Source organism: Sceloporus undulatus, chromosome 4, assembly GCF_019175285.1.
Source record: "Sceloporus undulatus isolate JIND9_A2432 ecotype Alabama chromosome 4, SceUnd_v1.1, whole genome shotgun sequence".
NCBI lineage: Eukaryota > Metazoa > Chordata > Lepidosauria > Squamata > Phrynosomatidae > Sceloporus > Sceloporus undulatus.
The window spans coordinates 248,022,782-248,045,118 of NC_056525.1; the positions used below are offsets into that span (position 1 = coordinate 248,022,782).

Genomic DNA, 22,337 nt, shown 5'->3' on the forward strand with positions numbered 1-22,337 from the left:
TTTGTGAGTATGCCTTTCATAAAGCCCTCCAGGAATTCCCAACCAACTTGAGATGCCTTCCCCTTTAGTACAGTGGTGCCTCGGGTTACGAAATTAATTCGTAACGCGGCCGCTTTCGTAACCCGAAAAGCCTTCGTAAGCCGAATTGCCATAGGCGCTAATGGGGAAAAGCCGCGATTCCGTGCGAAAAAGCCGAAAAAAGCACCAAAAGTTTTTTCGTAACCCGAAAAAACATTCGTAACCCGGAACAATGATTCCCTATGGGATTTTTTCGTATCCCGAAAATTTCGTAACCTGGGTATTTCGTATCCCGAGGTACCACTGTATCTTTGCCTACAGAATCCTACTAAGTGTATCTTTGGGGTTATTAAAATCAGTTTCCTGAAATCCAAGATAGATGGCTATGGGGCGGTCTGTAGCCAGATAGGGCCGCGTGGCCCCAGTCCGGCCGCTGGAAAGCACAAAGAGGAGCTGCGTGGTTCCTTTTTATGCCCTCCAAGGGGTGCCATAAAGTTAAATTTATTGCCCTGCTACTGAAACAATACCAGGGGAAATCTCTGTGCTAAGACCCAGACTGATATAAGCAGAAGGAAAAAGGAGAGAAGGGCTAAGAAGAGTGTGGACCTCTCTTAGGTTCAATGGGGCATCCTTTATCACCTGATTACTTCCTTAACACTTGCAGCTGAGCAGACTTTGCAGGTCCAAAGCTCACCTCTTCTACAATGAAAGGGGCTCTTCCTAGTCCCAGGCGCAGCTGCCCTGGCAACGCAGAACCCCTGTTTTGGGGGGGTTCTGCAGACTGGTTCCAGTCTGTTTGCTTAAGGTACATTTACACAGTAGAAAGAGCACTGTTTGACGCCACTTAAGCTCCATCCAATGGAAGCCTGGCATTTGTAGCTTTGCAAGGGCACTGCTGCCCCAAAACTAGACATCCCAGGATTCTTGAAACCCTTGTGGACACCATCCAAGATGATGGGGGGTCCCAACTCTGGTCACCTTGGGCCCAGGGCACCAAAAAGCTGGGCTTAGGCGGTGGCGTTGGTCTCCCACCCAGGGCCCATCCAGGGCCGGCCCTGCTTAGCATCCACGACTATTGGGGATCCCAAGTCTGGGCCCCTCCAAACTTGGGTCACCCGGGGCCACAGGGCAAAAAGCCTGGGCTTAGGCGTCGTGGTGGTCGGTCTGCCTGCCCTTGCCTGGCTGGGGCTGGGGCTGGAGCAGCGCGGCCCTCCTCCTCCTTCCTTGCCGGCGTGGGTCGGTCGGGGCGGGGCCGGGGCTGGCAGGGGCCGGGCGGACGGGCGGGCGGTCCTTCTGTCTGCTGGCGATGGCGGGGGCTCCTGGGGCGCTGCTGAGCGACCTCTACCAGTTCAGCATGGCCTACGGCTACTGGGCGGCCGGCAGGGGCAGGGAGCCGGCCGCCTTCGAGCTCTTCTTCCGCCGCTGCCCCTTCCGAGGGGGCTTCGCCCTGGCCGCCGGCCTCCAGTGCTGCCTGGCCTTCCTCCGGGGCTTCAGGCTCAGCGCCGCAGGTAAGAGAGAGAGAGCCAAGGGCCTCCAGGCAGCAGCAGCAGCAGGAGGACAGAGGAGAGCCGGCAGCATGGACCTCGATCCAGGCTGCTCTAGCCAGGCTCCGAAGGGAGGAGACAAGGCTGGGATGCAAGATAGATCTGGGGGAAAGGAGGCCATCTGGTCACGCTTGCCAAGGAGATCAGGAAGAGCAGCCTCTGCACTCTGCACATGGGCAGAGGTCTTGCTGGGTCGCTGGAGCAGTCCTGCCTCCAGGCTGGACTTTGCCCTGGGAGCCAGAGGGCAGCAAAGGAGGCCAACCGGGACAGAGGGCAGCTGAGCCAGCCTAAGTTTGGCCAAGGTTCCCAAACGGCATTTCAGGGGCAGGAGGCAGGGCTCAGAAAGGGCAGATGAGGATGATGAGGATGATGCCGGTGGAGTTGCTGAGTGCAATGCTAAAAACATGGATAAAAAAGTAAAGTCATGCTTCAAATGGAGGACGTTTTGAATTGCTCCTCTGCAGAAGGTGGGAATAGAGGACATGTCCTGGAAAAGGAGGGCCTTGGCTCTCCCTATCTGCACCTTCAAGCCATGTCCAGCTTATCAGGCAAACCTATCCTAGAGTTTCCTTGGCACATTTCTTCAGCTTTGCCCTTGCCATCCTCTGAGGCTGAGAGAGTGCGACTGGCCCAAGGTCCCCCAGTGGGTTTCCGTGGCTGAGCTGGGATTTGAACCCTGCACCCAAAGCATGACACTGTCTCTCTTTTCCGAAATGCTTGGGACTAGAAGGTGGGGATGTTGGGATACTTGTCTTTGCATATTATAGGGACCTCTTGGGAGAAAGTGCCAAGGTTGGATTAATGCTTAACATTAAATGCTTAACAAACAACAAAAATACAGCCAGCCCTCGGTATCCACACATCCCTCAATCCACAGATTCAAACATCCACAATGACATACCATTTTGCCATTTTATATCAGGGACACCATAGAATCACAGAGTTGGAAGAGACCCCAAGGGCCACCCAGTCCAACCTCCTGCCATGCAGGAACTCCCGGTCAAAGCACCCCGACAGATGGCCATAGTACAGCTTCCATTTAAAGACCTCCAGGGAAGGAGACTCCACTACATTTCCAGGAAGGAGTGTCTTCCACTGTTGGGAAGTTCCTCCTAATCTTGAGCTGGAATCTCCTTTCCTGGAGCTTGCATCCATCATTCTGGGTCCTGTTCTCTGGAGCAGCAGAAAACAAGCTTGCTCCCTCCTCAGTGTGACACCCCAGGGCTATCATGTCACCTCTTCACTGTCTCTGCCATTTTACTGTGCCATTGTATTCAATGAGATTTGAGCACCTGGGGATTTTGGTATCCACCGGTGGGAGGGTGGTGGGGTGTGTGTGTCCTGGAACTAAATCCCAGTGGATACTAAGGGCCTGCAGCAGGGATGCAGTGGCTTAGAGCCTTATCACACTAGGGACTTACCACACGGATATCGTTGCCCAAACGTTTCAGAAGCACCGGAGGTGGGATCATCCGTTGTGCTTCTCTAGCATAAATGAGGCTTCCTGCTTTCCTTCCGCCGCTGAAGCGTTTGCAGGGAAGCCTGAAGAAGCCATTTTTTGAATAACAGAAGGTATCCTCTGTAGATTTTGGATCTTACTGTACTGTATACAGTTTCTTAGTGCTTGATCACTTAGGGCCCGTACAGACAGGCCAAAATAAAGCTGCTTTGGGTCACTCTGGAGGTATGCTGTTTAATGACACACACATCTTAAGAGGCCAGAAGCTGCGCCAAAGCTGCGCTCTAGTCCTTAGGACTGGAGCATGGCTTTGGTGTGGCTTCTGGCCTCTTGGGACACATGCATCATTTAAAAAGCAAATCTCCAAAGTGTCTGTCCAGGCTCTTAGTAAGCTTCTTATGTTTCATGCGGACCCTCGATCACACAATAGTCTTGGTGGTCCAGCGTGGCCTGATCATTTCAGGAGGGGCTTGGTTTCATCTAATCTAGTCTTAAGGGGGTCTCGTGCCCCCTAAAAACTCCCAGGATCCATGACAGTGCCTGAAAAAAGAGGTTTGGCCTCGATGGTAAGGAAGACACTTTTGAGCCTCTGCTTTATCTCAGAGTCTTTGGATGCCTAATTGATTTTCCATCCAGATCTGCACAATTTGGATGGTTTTCCATTATGGCATGGTTTCCAATTGCTTTCAGCCTGTTTTAACTGGTTTTTGAACTGTCTGATCTTGCCTTGTCAGATTGCTGAATATGCTTTGAGTCTGTTTATTTTATTTTATTTTTTGCTGTTTTAAATCGGTTTAATTGTCTTATTGCACCCCACCCTGTGATCCCATGATATAGTGCAGGCCGGAAATAATTTAAATATATACCGTAAATAACATTGACAGAATCAAGTAGTAGAGCCTGCTGTAATGGCTTGAGCATTGGACTGCAACTTTGGAGAGCAGATTCCCTGCCTGGCCATGAAAACCCGGCAGGTGACCGTGCGCAAGTCACACACACTCAGCCCCAGAGAACCCCATGATAGTTTCACCTTTTGTTGTGAGCTGCCCTCGAGTCGGTTGCAACTCATGGCGACCCTATGGATGAGACATCTCCAAGAGTCCCTCTCCTCCACTGCAGTCTTGCCCAGATTCTGCAAGCCCTTGCCCATAAGAACCCCCCGATTTAGTCTATCCATCTGGTTTGTGGTCTCCTTCTCTTACTTCTACCTTTCCTAGCATTATTGTTTTTTTCTAGTGATCCATGACTTCTCATTATGTGGCCAAAGTACAACAGTCTCAATGTGACCATCTTAGCTTCCAAGAAGAGATCTGGTCTGATCTGTTTGAGAACCCATTTGTTTGTCTTCTTGGTTGTTCATGGGATCCTAAGTACTCTTCTGCAGCACCACATTTCAAGTGATTTTCTTTCTACCTGCTTCTTTCCCTGTCCAACTCTCACATCCATACATGAATATTGGGAATACAATGGCCTGACTGATTCTGACTTTAGTGCTCAGTGGTATGTCTTTGTCCTTCAGTATCTTTTCCAGTTCTTTCATAGCTCCCTTCCCATTCCTAGTCTTCTCCTTATTCCTTGGCTGCAGTCTCCATTCTGGTCAATGTTTGATCCTAGATAAGGAAATTCTTTAACTATTTCAATTTCCTCGTTGTCTAGATTGAATTTGTGCATTTCATCTATAGTCATTATTTTTGTTTTCATTATGTTCAGCAGCAGATCTTTCTTTGCACTTTGATCTTTGACTTTCCTTATTTAATGTTTCAATTCCTTAATATCTTCTGTGAATATTATGGTGCTGTCCGCATATCTTGGGTTGTTACCTTTCACCATTACTGGGAAATGAAGGCACCTCAGACAACTGGGGGGCCGAAGCCAAAAAATAAATAATTAAATAATTTTTTAAAAAATTAAATATATAAATAAACCAGGACAAATGTAGGACAAAATTTTCAAATGGAAGACACTTTTTTTAAAAAAATGGAGGACACACGAAAAAATTTGCTGATTTTTTTTTAAAAATGTTAATATAAATGCATGTTTCTGAGGCTTCTATAGACAGTTGCCCCCTCAAAGGCCCCGGCGGCAATCAGCGGCAGGACCGGGCTGGGGCCGGTCCCAAGGCCTCGCCGGGCCGCATCCGGCCCGTGGGCCACAGGTTGCCTACCCCTGCTGTAGAGTGACTGTGTGTGTCTGTGTGTGTTGGGAGGGAGAATACCTATAGTAAAAGAATGACCCCTTATTGTGAACAAGATCACACTTATTATTGCCATTCCTCCATCTTAGATAGAGATAGTCGCGACAGATGGCTTCCTTATCATCAGGGCACTGAATCTGCTCCGGGAATTAGAAGAGCTATCCAAGGTGACGGGCCGCAAATAGTTTCAGCACCATGGATGTCACTTTTGGAGTTTTAGATTGAAACCAGGAATGGATTCAGAGCCCCGCTGACATGGAGACTGCCACTACCTGAATGCCTACTTCCAGTTTTTCTGTGATGAGCCTGCTTTGCTTGGAAATATTTCCCTCTCCAGCAGATCTCCCTCCCAGATGTCTTATGACTCTGCTAGGGTTGTGCTCTTCCCTTGGTTGCATTACTGTCTCAAGCTTTGACTCTCTTCCCCTTGTGATCTGGGCTCTTGTTGTTGACTTGCCTCCAAGATGGACCATTGCTAATGAAGGCCAGAGCCATTGCGGAATCAAAAGAATGAGGTTATGCTTTTAAACATTTGGGAATGACAAGGAACAGCTCTCAGATACAGGTCAAGTATACACAGGGCTTTCAGACTCTTTGAAAATATTTGCAGTTAGTATTGTTGTTGTTGTTGTTATTATCATTATTTATATCTCGCCCTTCTCCCAAGGCTGGGACTCAGGGCGGTTTACAACATTTAAAAAACACCATGCAGCTAAAGACATACAAAAACAGTATATTAAAATAGAAAACAGAAGGCTTGCTTTTGAAAATAATATTTTAATCTCTGGATGTGAAGAGCCGACTTTATCCAAATACGATTGACCAACACAGAAAAAAATACATTTCTTGTTTTAAAAATGAGTTCAGTTTTACACCTTCAACTCCCTTGATCACAGTGCCACAACAAATGAATTGTGACAGCTAGTTGGTGTGAGCGTTATCTTTTAACGTGACACATAAAAAGGATTAAACATCAGCCATGTGCTTGACTGCTTGTTGCTGGATGTGGTCTGCTTGAGATTTTGCAGGTTTTCCTTTTTGAAATCCTAACGTTTCTGGGCTCCTCTACCTTTCCTTTTTCAAACTTTGTTCAAAATCTTTCCCCGGCTATGGCTATGTTTCTTTGGATTGCTCTTTTTCAGACATTGAGTATCTCAAGTCAGTCCTTCCTGTGACCACGGAGGAAGCCTTCTTTGAATACCTGCGCACAGTGGATGCGTCGGAAGTGTCCATCTCCTCCGTTCCAGAGGGCTCAGTTGTCTTCTCCAGGGTGAGTCTTTGAAGGAATAACTTCTAGCAGAATGGTAAAGCAATGCAACAGCATGATCCCAAGACTATTGAGGTCTGGGGGCTTTCTTGTCAAGGGAACAATAATTCTACTCTAGGTTTTCTTTTGGACTTCAAAGGAAGTATGCAAGGTGATGAATCCTGTCTACCGAATAAACCAAGACCTCAGATAGCTCTTGAAGTCTAAAATAAAAGCCAGGGGGATTCCTTGCACCCCTGGCTTGGAAGCTGAGGGTTTTAGCCCTTGGAATAGTTTCTTTAAATTTTGCAATAGAGCCCACTGTGAATTCACTGCACTCCAGAAAGTAAGCTACCAGCCAGTGCTCAGGACTTCTCCAATTGCATACAGAGACTGCTATAAGTGGTGGGGAAAAAGCCACTGGATACCACTGTCTTTTAACAGCTGTCCCAGCTACATAAATGGGATCTTTTAAACTCTGCTTTATGGAGCAGTTTGGTTTAAGCCTTATAGAGATTTATAATGAAGCTGAAGTCATAACAGCAGTTCTGGCTAGCTGTACAGGACTTTTACCAAAAAAACACAGAGGTCATGAAAGTTAGCTTTTTGGAACTACAACTCCATTGAATCAGCAACATGATGCAGTAGACAAGAAATCCAATGCAGTTCTATGCTGCATCAATAGTATAGTGTCCAGAACTGATAGTGCTAGGAAGTAATAGTACCAACCTATTCTGCTTTGGTCAGACCTCACCTGAAATATTTTGTCCAATTTTGAGCACTTCATTTCAAGAAGGATGTTGAGAAACGTCTGGAAACCACCAAGCCCTATGAGGAGCCACTTAGGGAGCTGGGTATGTTTAGCCTGAAGAAGAGATGGTTAAGAGGTGAGATGATATCCCTGTATAAGTATTTGAAGGGCTGTCACATTGAGGATGGAGCAAGTTTGTTTTCTGCTGCTCCAGAGAATAAGACATGGAACAATAGATTCAAATTACAGGAAAAGAGATTTTGCTTAAACGTTAGGAAGAACTTCCTGGCAGTAAGAGCTCATCCAACAGTGGAACCAACTTCATTGGAGTGTGATGGAGTCTCCTTCTTTGGAGGTTTTTAAACAGAGGCTTGGTGGCCATCGGTCAGGAGTGTTTTGGTGGTGTCTTCCTGCATGGCAGAATGGTGTTGGACTGGATGGCCCACAGAGTCTCTTCCAAGTCTATGATTCCAAGAATCCTCAACCCAGTGGCAAGGCTAGGCTGGCAGGGAGGATTCTAGAGGAGAGGCTGTCATCCCAAAAGGTCACATTCTTGAGTTCTAAGGGGACACTTCTTCCCTTCTGACTTCTTCCTTGCAGGTACCTCTACTACAAGTGAAAGGCCCTTTGCTCGTGGTACAACTCATAGAGACCACCTTGCTCTGCTTGGTGAACTATGCCAGGTGAGGACAGAACCATATGCACAATGGGTTCCAGTTTCACATTTGCATTTCTGCATTGAGGTGGGTGGCTGTGTAGTAAGGTATGGAAACAATTAATGTTTACTGTTGCTCTTTCCTTCTTCAGTCTTGTGGCTACCAATGCTTCCAGGTTCCGGCTTGCAGCTGGCCCAAATAAGAAGCTCATTGAGCTGGGCTTGCGACGGGCCCAGGGACCGGATGGAGGCCTCTCTGCATCCAAGTACTCATACCTGGGAGGTACGTCCAACCTACTGGAAATTCAGTTTCAGGCACTTGGCAACTCACTTTTAGCAGCCTGGGAGGTGGTATCTCCATTTCTGGTTGGTGGTCACTCTGTTTTTACAGTCCTGGCACCATGCTGTATTGTTGCCCTTAGAGTAACAAAGGCTGGGGGAAAGACAATATTAGTACCCTGGGGGACCTTGGAGGTCCTCATCCTCCCTTGCAATACCACCCTAGAGCTAGTTTTGCCTCCAAATGCCTTTTATGCTGCATTTACACTGCAGAATTAATGTACTTTGCCATTGATTTAACTGCCATGGCACAATGTTATGGACTTTTATTATTATTAAAGTTTATTTATATAGTGTCATATGATTTACATGCCACATGGATTTCTGGGATATGTAGTTTTGTGAGATATTTAGCCTTCTTTGTCAGAGAGTTCTGGTGTCCCTAACAAACTACATATCCCAGGATTACATAGAGTGGAGCCATGACAGTTAAATCGATGTCAAACTGCATTAATTCTGCAGCCTTAGGGGGTGTGAAGGGCATTTTCACCATCCTTCCAGCTGTGGGGTGTGCTATGATACAGCTTTAATTGCCATGGCAACATCCTAGAGAATCCTGGGATTCACATTTTAGGAAGGAGCATTTAAAGCTCTCAAGCAGAGAATTCTTGTGCCTCCATAGACTACGAATCCCAGGATTCCATAAGATGCAAACATGGCAGTTAAAGCAAAATAATAACACTATAATTGTCTAATGTGGAAAGGCCCCTGGTTAGTTTTAAAAGTGCCACAAAAGACTATTTTCCCCTTCCATTTTTATCTTTATGAATTGTAAATCTGTAGGCTCTCCTTTTTTAATTCCCTTTGCTCTAAAAGTGATCACTTAAGTTTTACAGTCTCTGAAGTCTTCTCCCAATTTTTTAATATTGCCTTTTTTAAAGTCAGAGTTCCTTAATTTGGGTTTTTTCCCTTTCCTAAAGACTCTCCCTTTTGTCCTTAGAAAGATGCAGGAACATAATGCAGGAAAGCTTGAACTCCATCATGACTAGCAGCTGCCCTGACAGGGGATTCTGGGAGCAGTAGTCCAAAAAGTAACATTTCCAAGCTCTGTGTAGGAAACCAACTCATATTGAGCTAGACCAGTGTGGAAATGATACAGTCCTTCAGATGTCAGATGTCTAACAACATCTGGCATAGTCAGTGAAGAGCAATGATGAGAGTTGTAGTCCCTTGATCATTCTAGGCAATTCATTTTGATTAATCAATCAAATTAGTAAATTAAATGGATTAAATTTTAATATAATTAAGGCTGCTCTTTTAATTGAATCGTTTTAATTTGCCTCCCGATTCAGAGCTGATGGAAAGGGTGGTCCAGTGGCCACCCGCAGTTTCTGACGGCTCCACCTTTTCTCTGTTCCAGGCTTTGATTTTACCAGCAACGTCTTAGCTGGGAAACTTTTTGGGATTCCAGTTCGGGGGACTCTAGCTCATTCCTTTGTGTCCTCCTTCACTTCACTGGGTGAGATAAAAACACGGGTTAGTATTGCCAGTAGCAAGGCGATGGGGTGGGGAGGGAGGTTGTTGAATTAGGACTAGTTTCCCAGGGTGGTAGCCTTCCACAGTCTTCCACTGTTGAACAGCTCCTAGGACCTTATCACACTAGAAAAAAACCACAAATGCAGGAATTTTTCAGACATGTTTGCACCAAAGAGCAAAAAGGTGGAAATAAAGTGAATAGAAAGTTGACAGAAACTATCTCCTTCCTTGGAGGCCTTTAAACAGAGGATGGATGGCCATCTCTCAGGTATGCTTTGATGGTGAGTTCCTGCATGGCAGAATGGGGTTGGACTGGATGGCTCTTGTGTTTTCTTCCATCTCTATGATTCTGTGACACCTTTTTACTTTCAGAAGTTCCCAAAAGTAAAAAGGTGTCGTTTTTGTCATTCGCTTTATTTTCACGTTATTGCTCTTTGGAAGAATGCCAGAGCATTCTCTGAAGATGCCAGCCACAGATGCAGGCAAAACATCAGGAATAAACTCTTCTAGAACATGGCCACATACTCCGAAAAATCCACAAAAAAAAAATATCTCTTTTTGTCCCATTTTCCTAACTCTCCAGCTCTCGCATCCATACCTGGTAACAGGGAAAAGAATTGCTTGTACGATTCTAACTTTCATGCTTAATTGTGTATCTTTGCTCTTTAGGGGCTTTTCTAGTCCTTTCATAGCTGCCCTCCCCATTCTTCGTCTTTTTCTGATTTCTTGATTGCAGTCCCCATTATGATCAATGTTTGATCCAAGGTATAGGAACTCTTTTGCTGTTTCAATGTCCTTGTTGTCTAGATTGAAGTTGTGAAGGTCCTCCATTGTCATTATTTTTGTTTTCTTTATGTTCAGCAGTAATCTTGCCTTTGCACTTTCTTCTTTGACCTCCTCAGTAGTTGCTGAAGTTCTTTGATGTTTTCTGCTAATAGTATGGTGGTCATCTGCATATCTTGGATTGTTCAGTTGGTACAATTGAGCCCTGATGTCTGTATTTTGCCCTCTAGAGTCTGGTTCCTCTCGGTGGGAAGGAGCCGGTGGACTTCCCCTCTTTAGCAGAGACGTGGCTGAGCCGGGTGTGCCAACTCCTCCAAGTCCCGCTTGATCAGGTGCATCGAGGAGAGCTGGCAGCCTTTGTGTCCTACGCCATCACCTTCCCACAGGACTTCCAAGGCTTAGTGGACACCTATTGCGTTATGAGGTAAGCTGGCGTTCAGAAAAGGCTGGACCTCTGTCTCATTTTGAAGGAATTTATAAGTTTGAGCCAGCCTGGTGTAGTGCTTTTTGAGTGTTGGACTAGAACCCAGGGTGACTAGATGTCCTCCTTTTCCAGGACACGACCTAAATATAACTTAACCAAGGTGGGTTTCCATGGCCAAGTGGGGAATCGAACTCTGCTCTCCAAAGTCTAGTCCAATGCTCAAACCACTGCACCACGCTGGCTCCAAAGTGGTTAGTAGCACACTGGCTCTCATACACATGCAGACACTGTTTTAAGTATTTGTCCATTTAATTTTTCTAAATTGTACCACATATTGTTTTTATTGTGTGTTGTTTTAATCTTCTACTCTAAACAGCATTGGGTCCCATATGATGAGACAAGCAGGCTAGAAAATCAAATGAGTAAAGAGAGACAGACATACTACTTTTTGTCTTTGGAACCTGCTATAAATTTCCAGTCCTCTTGGTTGTTCACTGAAAGGGATAAACAAGAGGTCTGATGCCAAGCATGGAGGGGGAGCTGGTGGGAAAAGGTTATGCATTGGCACATGCAGCCATTGACCTTTGTTCAGCACCCTCCTTTGCTTCCATCTTAACGTGAATGAATTACTAAGCAAGGCCTTGACTGGAACCTGCTTTAATTTCTATTTTGTGCACTTCAAAGAAAGCTATTGTGGGGGGAATTGGCAGCTTTTGCATACTGGTCATGGCTGCCAAAGGAACAAGGAAAAAAGAAAGGTTTGTCAAAGGATTTAAACATTTTGAATTGTAAATTCAATCATTGAGTGCTAATAGCATCAGAGCCAAAAATAAGGATGCTGAGAAACAAGAAGGGAGCATTTGCATACTTTGGTAATAGCAGATGTTTGCAAAAGTATAATACATACATACATACACACACACACATACATACATTTACTAATAGGAACCTAAATGGGAAAATGTCCCCTGAGGAACAGTTCAAAGAGTACTGGGCATGTTCAGTAACCAACAGATGAGTGTGGAATGTCAGCTATGAAAGAAAAATGGAAAACCAAGGGTCAGCTACACTGTAGAAATAATGCAGTTTGACATCACTTTAAGTGTTGTTACTCCGTCTTATGGGATCCTAGAATTTGCACTTTCACAAGGTCTTTTGCAAAAGCCATGCCAGTGCCTCACAAAACTACAAATGCCAGGATTCTACAGAATGGAGCCACAGCAGTTAAAATGGTGTCAAACAGCATTATTTCTATAGTGTAGATGCACTCTAAGAAGAGTGGAACAGTTCTGCTTGAGCTCTGAACAGCTTACAAAGGACAGAATCCAGAATCCCTCCAGGCACAGTTTTAGATGGTATCTTAGAAGAGAGATCCCTAGGATGATGAGGATGATGATGATGATGATGATGATGATGATGATTCTGTGTTATCTGCCCCTTATACACTCGACCATGAATCGAGGCAGGGAACAACAGCCGACCAACAAATACACAACATCAGTTAAAAACATACAGCAGTTTAAAAGAAGAAACAGGACCAATACATATTAAAACAATCCACATTTAAAATGCATCATTTAAATTTTACAACTTAAACCATTTCTGGATAAGCCTGCCAGAAGAGACTGGTCTTTATTGCTGTTTTAAATTTGGACAGTATATTCAGCTTTCTGTAGGATGTTTCACCTAGAGACATCTGAAGAAAATGGCAAAATCAAGGTTTGTCTTTTGGAATTTATATTTTTTGGGAACATTTTCAAACTGTGGATGGATAAGTCCATGGGTGAACAAGTGGATATGGAAGGCCGACTGTATAAGGAGAGCCTAGTTATATCAGAACAAAGGTCCATCTTCCCTAGCATCTTGTTTCCAACAGTGTGCAGCCTAATACCTTAAGAAGGTTACCATTAGGACATGGAGAGCTGGCCTCAGTTTGGACCAGCATCCTCCTGTCACCCTTTAATGAGAATGCTCCTGTCCAGGATCTAGGTTACATATGGGATTTCCTTCTAACATACAATCTACTCCATACACTCTGGTCCTCTGGTGGATATTTATTCCAGTCATCCAAAACTAGGTTGGCAAGTGTTGGCCAGAAGACTTTCCATGTAAGGGACACAGTTTTACAATGCCATTGCATTTAATGGGACTTGAGCATCCATGAATTTTGGTATCCATGGGGGTCCTGGAACCAAAACCCAGCAGATACCAAGGTGCCACTGTATTTCAAAAAATATAAATTCCAAAAAGCAAAGCTTGGTTTTACCATTTCATCATGTAAGGGACACCATTTTACTATGGCACTGCATTTGATAGGAACTGAGCATCCACAGATTTTGGTATCCATGGGAGGTCCTGGAACCAAACGCTAGTAAATACCAAAGGTCCATTGTAATGTTGTTGTGGTCTTTTTACCATCCACAGGAGTGGCATCCCAAACTTCTGCACTGTTGCCCTGGCACTGAATGAACTGGGGTACCGAGCTATTGGGGTGCGTCTAGACAGCGGGGACTTGGCCAAACAGTCCCTAGAGATACGACGCGTGTTCCGGACTTGTAGCAAGCAGTGAGTTATTCATGTGTCGTGTTTTTGATTGCATCTACTGGGGTAAGGGAGAACTGGAAATTGGGATTCATGTCCAGTTCTGAGCATCACAGTTCAAGAAGGATATTGGCAAACTGGAGAGTTTGGGACCCAAGCCCTGTGAAGAACAGCTGAGGAAGGTGGGTAGGTTCAGCCTGGAAAAGAAAAGGCTGAGAGGTGAAATGATAGCCATCTTTAAATATTTGAAGAGATGTTACGTAGAAGGTGGTTCAAGCTTGTTTTTTTGCAGCTCCACAAAGTAGCACAAAAATAAATAAATAGTGGATTATAATTACAAGAAAAGACATTCCAACTAAACATTAGGAAGAATTTCCTAGGAGTAAGAGCTGTTCACAGAACAAAAACCAAACATTCTAGAAACAAAAGATGAAACCCCAGTCCAACCCCATTCTGCCATTCAAAAAGACACAATCCAAGCCTTCCCTGTGACAGATGGCCATTCAGCCCTTGTTTAAAAACCTCCAAAGAAGGAGACTCCACCACCCTCCAAGACAGCATCTTCTACTGTCCAACAGCTTTACCTCTGGAAGTTCCTCCTAAGGTTTAGGTAGAATTGCTTTTCCTGGAATTTGATTTGAATGTGACTCATTGGGAAAGATAATGTTGCTTGCTAAAGTGAAACCTAATAGTGAAAGAGGGTTCAGGACAGTTAAGGAAGCCAAGGTTACCCTGAGTTTGCAGAACCTGAGTGGATGATGGGAGCTCTTGCAGGACTCTCATTTATAGGGTCATCATAAGTCAAAGTTGATTCTACAACAAATAACAGCATATACGTTGCACAGAACTCAGTTTTAGATGTGTCTGAAAGGGAGATTTAAGGAGCACTGTGATCTGGTGCAGAGAGCTGCCTTGCACACAGATGAGCCTGGTTTCCATTTTAGGCCGGCAAAGTCTGCTAAATGGACCTTGGTGGGGTGCAAAATTGTGAAAGCTTTTTCCTCTGTCAAGGCTGTGGGTGGAGGGCAGAGATAACGCAGGGCTAGTCAGGGCAGATAGACTCAGTTGAAGGCACTCCTCCTTTTTAATCCTGATCCCTTATCTTCCAGCTTTCAGGTCCCCTGGCTAGAAAATGTTCCCATTGCCGTGACTAATGATGTCAGCGAAAGCAGCCTTGAGGAGCTCACTGCAGAGGTGAAAATATGCTTGTAGTTTTCCTTGCTTGAGGTAGTGGGGATTTTCTCTGCCATAACTGGACAATGACACTATATTACACAATTATTTATCTCATTTATAGCCTGCCTTTTCCCTAAAGTGGGACCCAAAGAAGTTTACAACAGCTCGAAATATTCATTGTTGTTGTTGTGTGCTTTCAAGTCGTTTTCGACCGATTGCGACTCTAAGGCAGACCTTTCATAGGGTTTTCTGGAGCTGAGAGTATGTGACTTGGCCAAGGGAGAATTGAAGCCTGATCACCAGAGTCATAGTCCAACGTTCAAACTACTATGCCACACAATATATACAGTATTCACTCCGTATTCACAGATTCCATCATCCACAGTTTCACATTAAAAAAAAATTTAAAGTATTTTTTGAAAAATGCCCAAAACTAAACCTGGATTTTGCCATTTTAGATAAGGGACTCCATTTTCCTACCCCGTTTTATATAATGGGACTTGAGCATCCACAGATTTTGTTACCCATTGGGGGTCCTGGAACCAAACCCCAGTGGATACCAAGGGCCCACTGTAAGACAAAAGTTTTTTAAAAGCATTAGACAGTCAATCCAGAAAAAACCACTGTTTGCAAAACATTTATTTTATTTTAAACAATTAAAAACATACAGGGCACAACCCTAGGTCACAATCTGGCTTTCATAAGTGGATAAACCATAGCTACATTGAACAAATGCAAGGAAGCTGTTTTAGTGAACTGCAAAGACACACAAGAGTGTGCCAATGTGCATCAGGCACTTTTGACATGCACTGAACACTTGCGATGAACACCAGCCACTCCTGTTGCACTCTGGCACTTCTGGACAGATGTCCAGATGCACAATGGGACATGCCCTGATGTGCATCAGTATCCATTGAACATGGGGCCATAGCACATCAGTAACTTCGCCATTGTACTACAGATGCCTATACATTTGTTGTACAATGGCAGCCCCATATATAAGGATGTTGCAAAACTACTCAAATATTGTGCACAGTGTTAGTTTTGAATAAAACATTTGACTGAAACATGTTGAATTGCTCTTCTTTTTTGTGATATAGAAGGTTCACCCTTATTATTTCCATGTTATTTTTATGGAGATTATCACATGGAGGATAAAGACAGGAGCAAAGCTGATGACTCCCATCCTTATGCTGTTGTTATCACGCAATTATCGCACACATCACGCTTATCCCATCATTATGGGATAATGTCAGTAAAGTAAAATTGTCCCATCAATTTTCATTAATGGAAACTTCCGTTACTGAAAAATGACAGGTCAATTCCACTTCATTGACAAGTTAATGATGGGATAAACATGACATTATCTGATAATCACTGCGCGATAAAAAAATGGGAGTGATCTGCTTCACTCCCATCCTTTTCCCATATGATTATCTCCTTCCTCTGCTACCAAAGTTTCTTTTAAAGAAATAAAATCTAGGAACGCATTGGCTTGTTAACTGAGCTATACTTGTATGGTACTCCATTTCATGTGCCCTTCACATTAATTGTCTTAGCAACCCACAAAAAATCTCCCTATAAAGTAGGTCTGTATTATAACCTCATGATCGGTCCATATTATTATACAGTACCCATATTGCAGATGTTCTGGGGAAGACTGAGGATAAGAGATTGTGGTTTATTTTAAGTAAGTTTAGTAAACTGAGAGCCAGCAGCCTGTGGCTTGTAGCAAAGGCTCTTTAACTTGTGCTCCGTCTACCTCCAAAAATAAAATTTATGGACTGAAAATGAAATTGATTTTCTCAGAGAATCTCAGCATCTGACATAATGTTAAGTATGAGACTTAAAGTCTATTCATGCTATGCAGTTTGACACCACTTTAATTGCCACGGGTCCATCCTATGGAATTCTGGGATTCATAATTTTTTGCAGAGGATATTTAGAGTTTCCTTCCAGAGAGCTCTAATGCTATATATTCAAGGGGTTGCCCTAGAGAATTCTAAGGACTTCACCAAACTACAAATCCCATTATTCTGTAGATGGAACCATGACAGACAACTATAGCTGCTTGATACTGCTTAATCTGCCTCCATCCTATGAAATCCTGGGGTTTAGAATTTAGAATTTAATACGTTTAACCCTGGGATTTATAGTTTATACCCCACTTAGGTGGGAAGATACTTAGATTTCTCAGCTGAATTGCTATAGGACTGTAGTTCACAAGAATGGATAGAGCTACCTAGCAGAGAATTTTATAGAGCTCTCCAAACTCCAAACCCTAGGATTTGTCAGGTTGAAGCCATGTCCGCTAAAGCAGTATCAAACTGCTGATAGTTGCCCAGTGTAGATGCTTTATGAGTTGAAGCATGGGTGATCCCAACATCAGAGTCAGGGGTGGAGGACTCACTGTGCTTTTGATCCTGCCAGGGGAATGAGATTGACATGATCGGCGTGGGGACCCACCTTGTCACCTGCCCGCTTCAGCCTTCCCTGGGCTGCGTCTATAAGGTAATCGTTGTTTCTCCCCTCCATGAGGTCCAGCAGGCGGGTTCATTTGGAAATGTTTTGCTTTCCCAACCTGGTTGGGCGGCCCTGTGAATTTAGTGCCATTGCCCATAAACAAGGGTAAAATCATGTAGCCCTCCAAATATTGTTGGACTGCAACTCCCAGCATCCCTCATCAATGACTATGCTGGTTAGGGTCGCTGGGCCTTGCAGTCCATTGACATCTTGATCGAAGCACAATTTCCACTCCATGTCAATGGCTCTCTCAATCCTGATCCCTAAACCAATCTCCTCCAAACGCATGCCTTCTCTACGTGTTGGACTGCAACGCCTGTCGTCTCTAGCCAGCATGGGATGATGGAGCTTGTAGTCTGGCATTAAAAATATATGATTCAGGAAGGTCAGGCTGCTTTAATTGTCTCATCCCTCCTTTCCTAGCTGGTGGAAGTGAATGGATCTCCCAAGTTGAAGGTGACGGAAGATGAGGAGAAGACCACCATTCCAGGAAGCAAGATGGTCTACAGACTGTGGGATGCTGCTGGTGAGATATGGGATTCACATTTGAACATAGGAAATTCATAAAACATAACAGTCCATTGGTCTGCTCTCTCTGGCTTCTGCTTTTTATGGCCATGAGTCATGAGGGCTCTTTGCTAGCCAGCTTTGTCGCCAAATGCTTGGGTTTCCCCTCTGTTGTTTTGGATCACTAATAGGTTGAGTCTCCCTTATTCAAAATGCTTGGGACCAGAAGTGTTTTGAATTTTGGATTTTTTTGGATTTTGGAATATTTGCATATACATGAGGAGATTATGTCTATACGTGAAATTCGTTTATGTTCCATATACACCTTACACACATATCCGAAAGGTAATTTTATACACAATATTTTAATAGTTTTGTACATGAATCAACGTTTGGGTACATGGAACCATCAGAAAGCAACGGTGTCCCTATTTCAGCCACCCATGTGGGCAATTGTGGATTTTGGAGTATTTTGGGATTCTGGATAAGGGAGACTCAGCCTGTATTATAAAAGAATGAATGACTTCTGAGGAAAATCATAGAACCATAGAGTTGGAAGAGACCACAAGGGCCATCCAGCCCAACCCTCAGATCACTTTCTTGTGGTTCCCATTTATTTATTTGTTTATTTTTAAAAAAAATACATGTTTCTGGTCTTCATGGCTAAATGCAAAGGAAAATTTAGTAACATGGAGATGCATATCTGCCTAATGTAGTCTAAAATATTGGCTGATGAGTTCAATTAGATCACTTCTTCAGGGGGAAGTTATAATATAAAAGCATGCTTCTGTCTTCCAGAACATTGATTCAACCTTTTTTTATATATATTCCACATTTCAGGAATATGATTATCAGGTTACCAATTTTAGGGTGGCTCCTTATTGTGGTAGTACAGCTGCTTCTCCCCCTGTGCTCCCTGCTGCTCCTGCACATGGAGGTTCATATGATCCTAAACAGACCACACTTTTGGTCATGCAAGTCTTCTCTTGTTAGTTTTTTGTGGGTTTTTTGGGCTATGTGGCCATGTTCTAGCAGAACATGCTCTGCTAGAACATGGCCACAAAGCCCGAAAAAAATGAAAGCCTTTGACTTCACATTGTTCTCTTGCTGTTTGCAGGTTTCCCGTGTATGGATCTGATGGCACTGGAAGAAGAGTCGCCTCCAAGGGCTGGCCAAGAGGTCATGTTCTGGCCACTGGGAAGAACTGGAGAAGCTGGGAAGCTGACCCCAACAGCAGTAGAAACCTTGCACTGTGTGTACTTCAAAGATGGCCAGGTGGGAAGCAAAAATCATTGGCTGGCATCACACCCAAATAGAGTGTGTTGTTGTTGTGTGCCTCCCAATCATTTCCAATTTATGGTGACCCTAAGTGGTATTCTTGACAAGATTTGCTCTCAGTCTCAGGGGCAGGCAAAGGCAAATCTCTGAACAAATCTTGCCAAGAAATCCCCATGATAGGTTTGCCTTTGGGTTGCCATATGTCAGAAACGATTTGAAGACACACAATAGCAAAAACAACAAGGCCTGCTGGAAGCAAGATGTCTTTAACAGTGTTTTAAATTCAGACAGCATGCTTGACTGTTGAATCTCTCCCGGCAGGTCATTCCGCAATTTGGGGGCAGCTGGTGAAAATGTCCTCTGGGTGACAGTTGCCAGTTTAGTCCTGGCTGGTTGAAGTAAATGTCCCTCACAGGACCTGAGTGTATGGGGTGGATTATATGGGAGGAGGTGATCCTGCAGGTAATCGTGACTCAAACCATGTATAAAAGAATAATATTTTGTAACTTTTCCTGCACTCTTCCTTTCCTACCATGAAGGTTTGCCAACCACTCCCCAGCCTTGTAGAGATCAAAAATCATGCCCAAACTTCTTTAGACAAACTCAACCCTGTCCATAAGAGACTCCAGGATCCAGAGACCTACCAGGTATGAACCAGATCTCTTTGTGTGGAATAACTCTCCCACCCCAACTTTTGAATTCCCCATCTTTGTTAGGATTTAGGTTGCTGGACTTTCCTTCTTTGGAGGCCTTGAAACAGAAGTTGGATGGCCATCTCTTGGGAGGGTTCTATGTATTCCTGCATGGCAGAATGAGGTTGGAGTAGATCGGTGGTTCCCAAACTTTAATCCTCCAGATTGTTTTGGATTTCAGCATCCAGAATTCTTGACTGTTGGATAAGTTGGCTGGGGCTTTTGGAAACTGAAGTCCAAAACACCTGGAGGATCAAAGTGTGGGAATCACTGGACAAGTTGATCCTTGAGGTCCTTCTCAACTCTGTGATAAGACTCAGCCAGAATGAAGGACCATCTAATCCAACCCTATTCTGCCATGCAAGTAAAGGGGTATGAGCTGTAATGAAATGGCAAAGAAACATAGGCAATGCATTGTCTCTAATATTGCACTACAAGTTGAGTCTCCTTATCCAGGATTCTGAAATCCTCCGAAAAACAAACCGTTTTTAATGGGTGGCTGAGATAGTGACACTTTTGCTTTGCTTTCTGATGGTTCACTGTACACAAACTTTGTGTCATGCACAGAATTATTCCCATAATAAAAAAGGCTTCTCCTTGACCTAAAATGTCCCATTTGCACCATGTTTTTGGATCTTCTTGGAGGGTCCCCAAAACATATGGGAAATGCCCTCATACCTCCTAAAGGCTACTGGAGGGGCAAGAAAGGATTTATTTTTTGTGAAGATAGAAAATGTATAATCAGACATATTGTTCATTATTTGATTCTCTGCCCCCTTTACTCTTCACCAATGATGACCATTTGTGTCATCCATTATTCAGACTGCACACCTGAGGAAATAGTGGTGGAATTGTAGCTGATATGCAGCTATTTGTTACCTGCTCAGTAGCCCAATTTGCATCGGCTGCCAAGAAAATGCATGCTTGTTTGTATGCACTTTACACTTTTAATTTGCTGGTTTTACAGGGTTTTGTTACAATAGTTTTAAAGTTATGTCTAACCTTCTTAAAACCGTTGTTTTTATTTTTATAGATTTCATTCCATTTCTATTTTATGTTATGTATTGTAAAGGCCATTGGTTATATACAGTAACATTTATGATGATATCTTAGTGGGAGTGGATGCAGTTGGGAGGATGCTGCCCTCCAAGGTCTCCCATGGACTAAGGTGGCCTCCTAGTCATCCATGCCCACCCTTAATAGAAATAGAGGAAGGGTGGGATTCTGTATTTCCCCACCTCTGCTATAGAGATTCCCTTCCTCACTGTTTTCTTCTTTACCCCCAATTCTCAGGTTGCTGTGACCGAAAAGCTCCATTCACTTCTCACCAGCCTTCAGAGCAACAGCCTGTGATCCATACGACCCCTTCATCCAAAGCCACAAACGGAGGCAAGCCATGCTCCTATGCCATGCACTGAATCTTCCTGGCATCGTCAGCCACTAGTGGCCTTTCTTTGTGCCTGGGATATCTTACTGGGATGCCAGATTTTATGCCTGTGTTGGAAGACGTCGGACTGTATTTACACACCCTTCAATTCTGCCAGTGTTGTCCCACTTTCTCTCTCCTCCTTCTGCCTTCCCCCCTTCATCCTCAGTTTACTGCAATTGGTGCAAAATGAGTTCAAAATGGAAAAATAGTTTGCATTCAACTCTATAGGAAGGAAGGGAGAAGTGGGGGCAGATCTTTCCCTTAACCATAGACTAAAGGACAAACAAACTGCTGCACCTTTTCCTTGTTTGTATGCGCTTCCATATTAATAATGTTTGCCATTTTGACCACACTCGGGCACATAGCTACCAGTTTTTACCTGTGAAATGGTAGAAGGTATGCATTTATCCTCTCTTTTAAAAATAAAATAAAGAGGGAACAGAAACTGATCCATCAAACTGGACACACTGTTAAAGGAAAACATTTTGGAGACATGTTTTTGAATAAACAGATATAAGTTACTGTAAGTCTCCCTTATCTGGAATTACGAAATCTGAAATACCTCAAATTCAAAATTGTCCCCATGGGTGGCTGAGATAGTGACGCATTTGCTTTCTTATGGTTTGGTGTACGCAAATTTTGTTTCATGCACAAAATTATTAAAAGCCTTATAACATTACCTTCAGGCTTTGTTTAAACAGTGAATGCAAAACAAAAATTAATTCTGTGTTTGACTTGGGTCCCATCTCCAAGTCATTTCATTATTATGTATGTGGAAATATTCCAAAATCCCAAACACTTCTGGCCCCAAGAATTTTGAATAAGGGAGGCTCAGCTTGCATATATTATTCTAATAATATGCAATAAAAATAAATAAATAAACATTGTGCAAACTCTTGTTCTAGATTTTACTGTATTGCTATATATATGATTGTCAGTCTGTTTCAATTTGCACAGTTCAAAAGGTTTGCTTTAAGAATGGTCCCCTTACAATTGCAATGCTATGATTCCACTTTAATTGCCATGGTTCCATACTATGGAATGCTTGGATTAGCAGTTTTGGGAAATGGTATCTCTACCAGAGACTTCTAGTGTCTCCCTAAATTACAAATCTCTGGAGTCCATAGAATGCAGCCAAGGGAATTAAGCATAATCCGTAGTGCTATAGTTGTGCAGTGTGGAAGCCATAACTGAACAATAGCAGCACAGTGGTTTGGAGTGTATTCACATTACACCATTATAGCACTTCGATCCCATTTTAACTGCTACAACTCCATCCTACAGAACCCTGGGATTTGTAGT

The 22,337-nt window shown here is 43.7% G+C and overlaps 1 protein-coding gene across 1 annotated transcript; it reads left to right on the forward strand.

The window, feature by feature from the left end:
- The first annotated feature begins 1,288 nt into the window (after nt 1–1,288).
- NAPRT (nicotinate phosphoribosyltransferase) lies at nt 1,289–21,928 on the forward strand. Its single transcript, XM_042465227.1, has 13 exons — nt 1,289–1,526; nt 6,358–6,485; nt 7,813–7,895; nt 8,020–8,150; nt 9,567–9,682; nt 10,696–10,889; nt 13,314–13,454; nt 14,540–14,624; nt 17,037–17,117; nt 17,553–17,655; nt 18,754–18,911; nt 19,454–19,561; nt 20,900–21,928. Exons 1-13 carry the CDS (start codon nt 1,325–1,327, stop codon nt 20,957–20,959), a joined length of 1,590 nt encoding a protein of 529 aa, XP_042321161.1. The 5' UTR covers nt 1,289–1,324; the 3' UTR covers nt 20,960–21,928.
- The last annotated feature ends 409 nt before the right edge of the window (nt 21,929–22,337 follow it).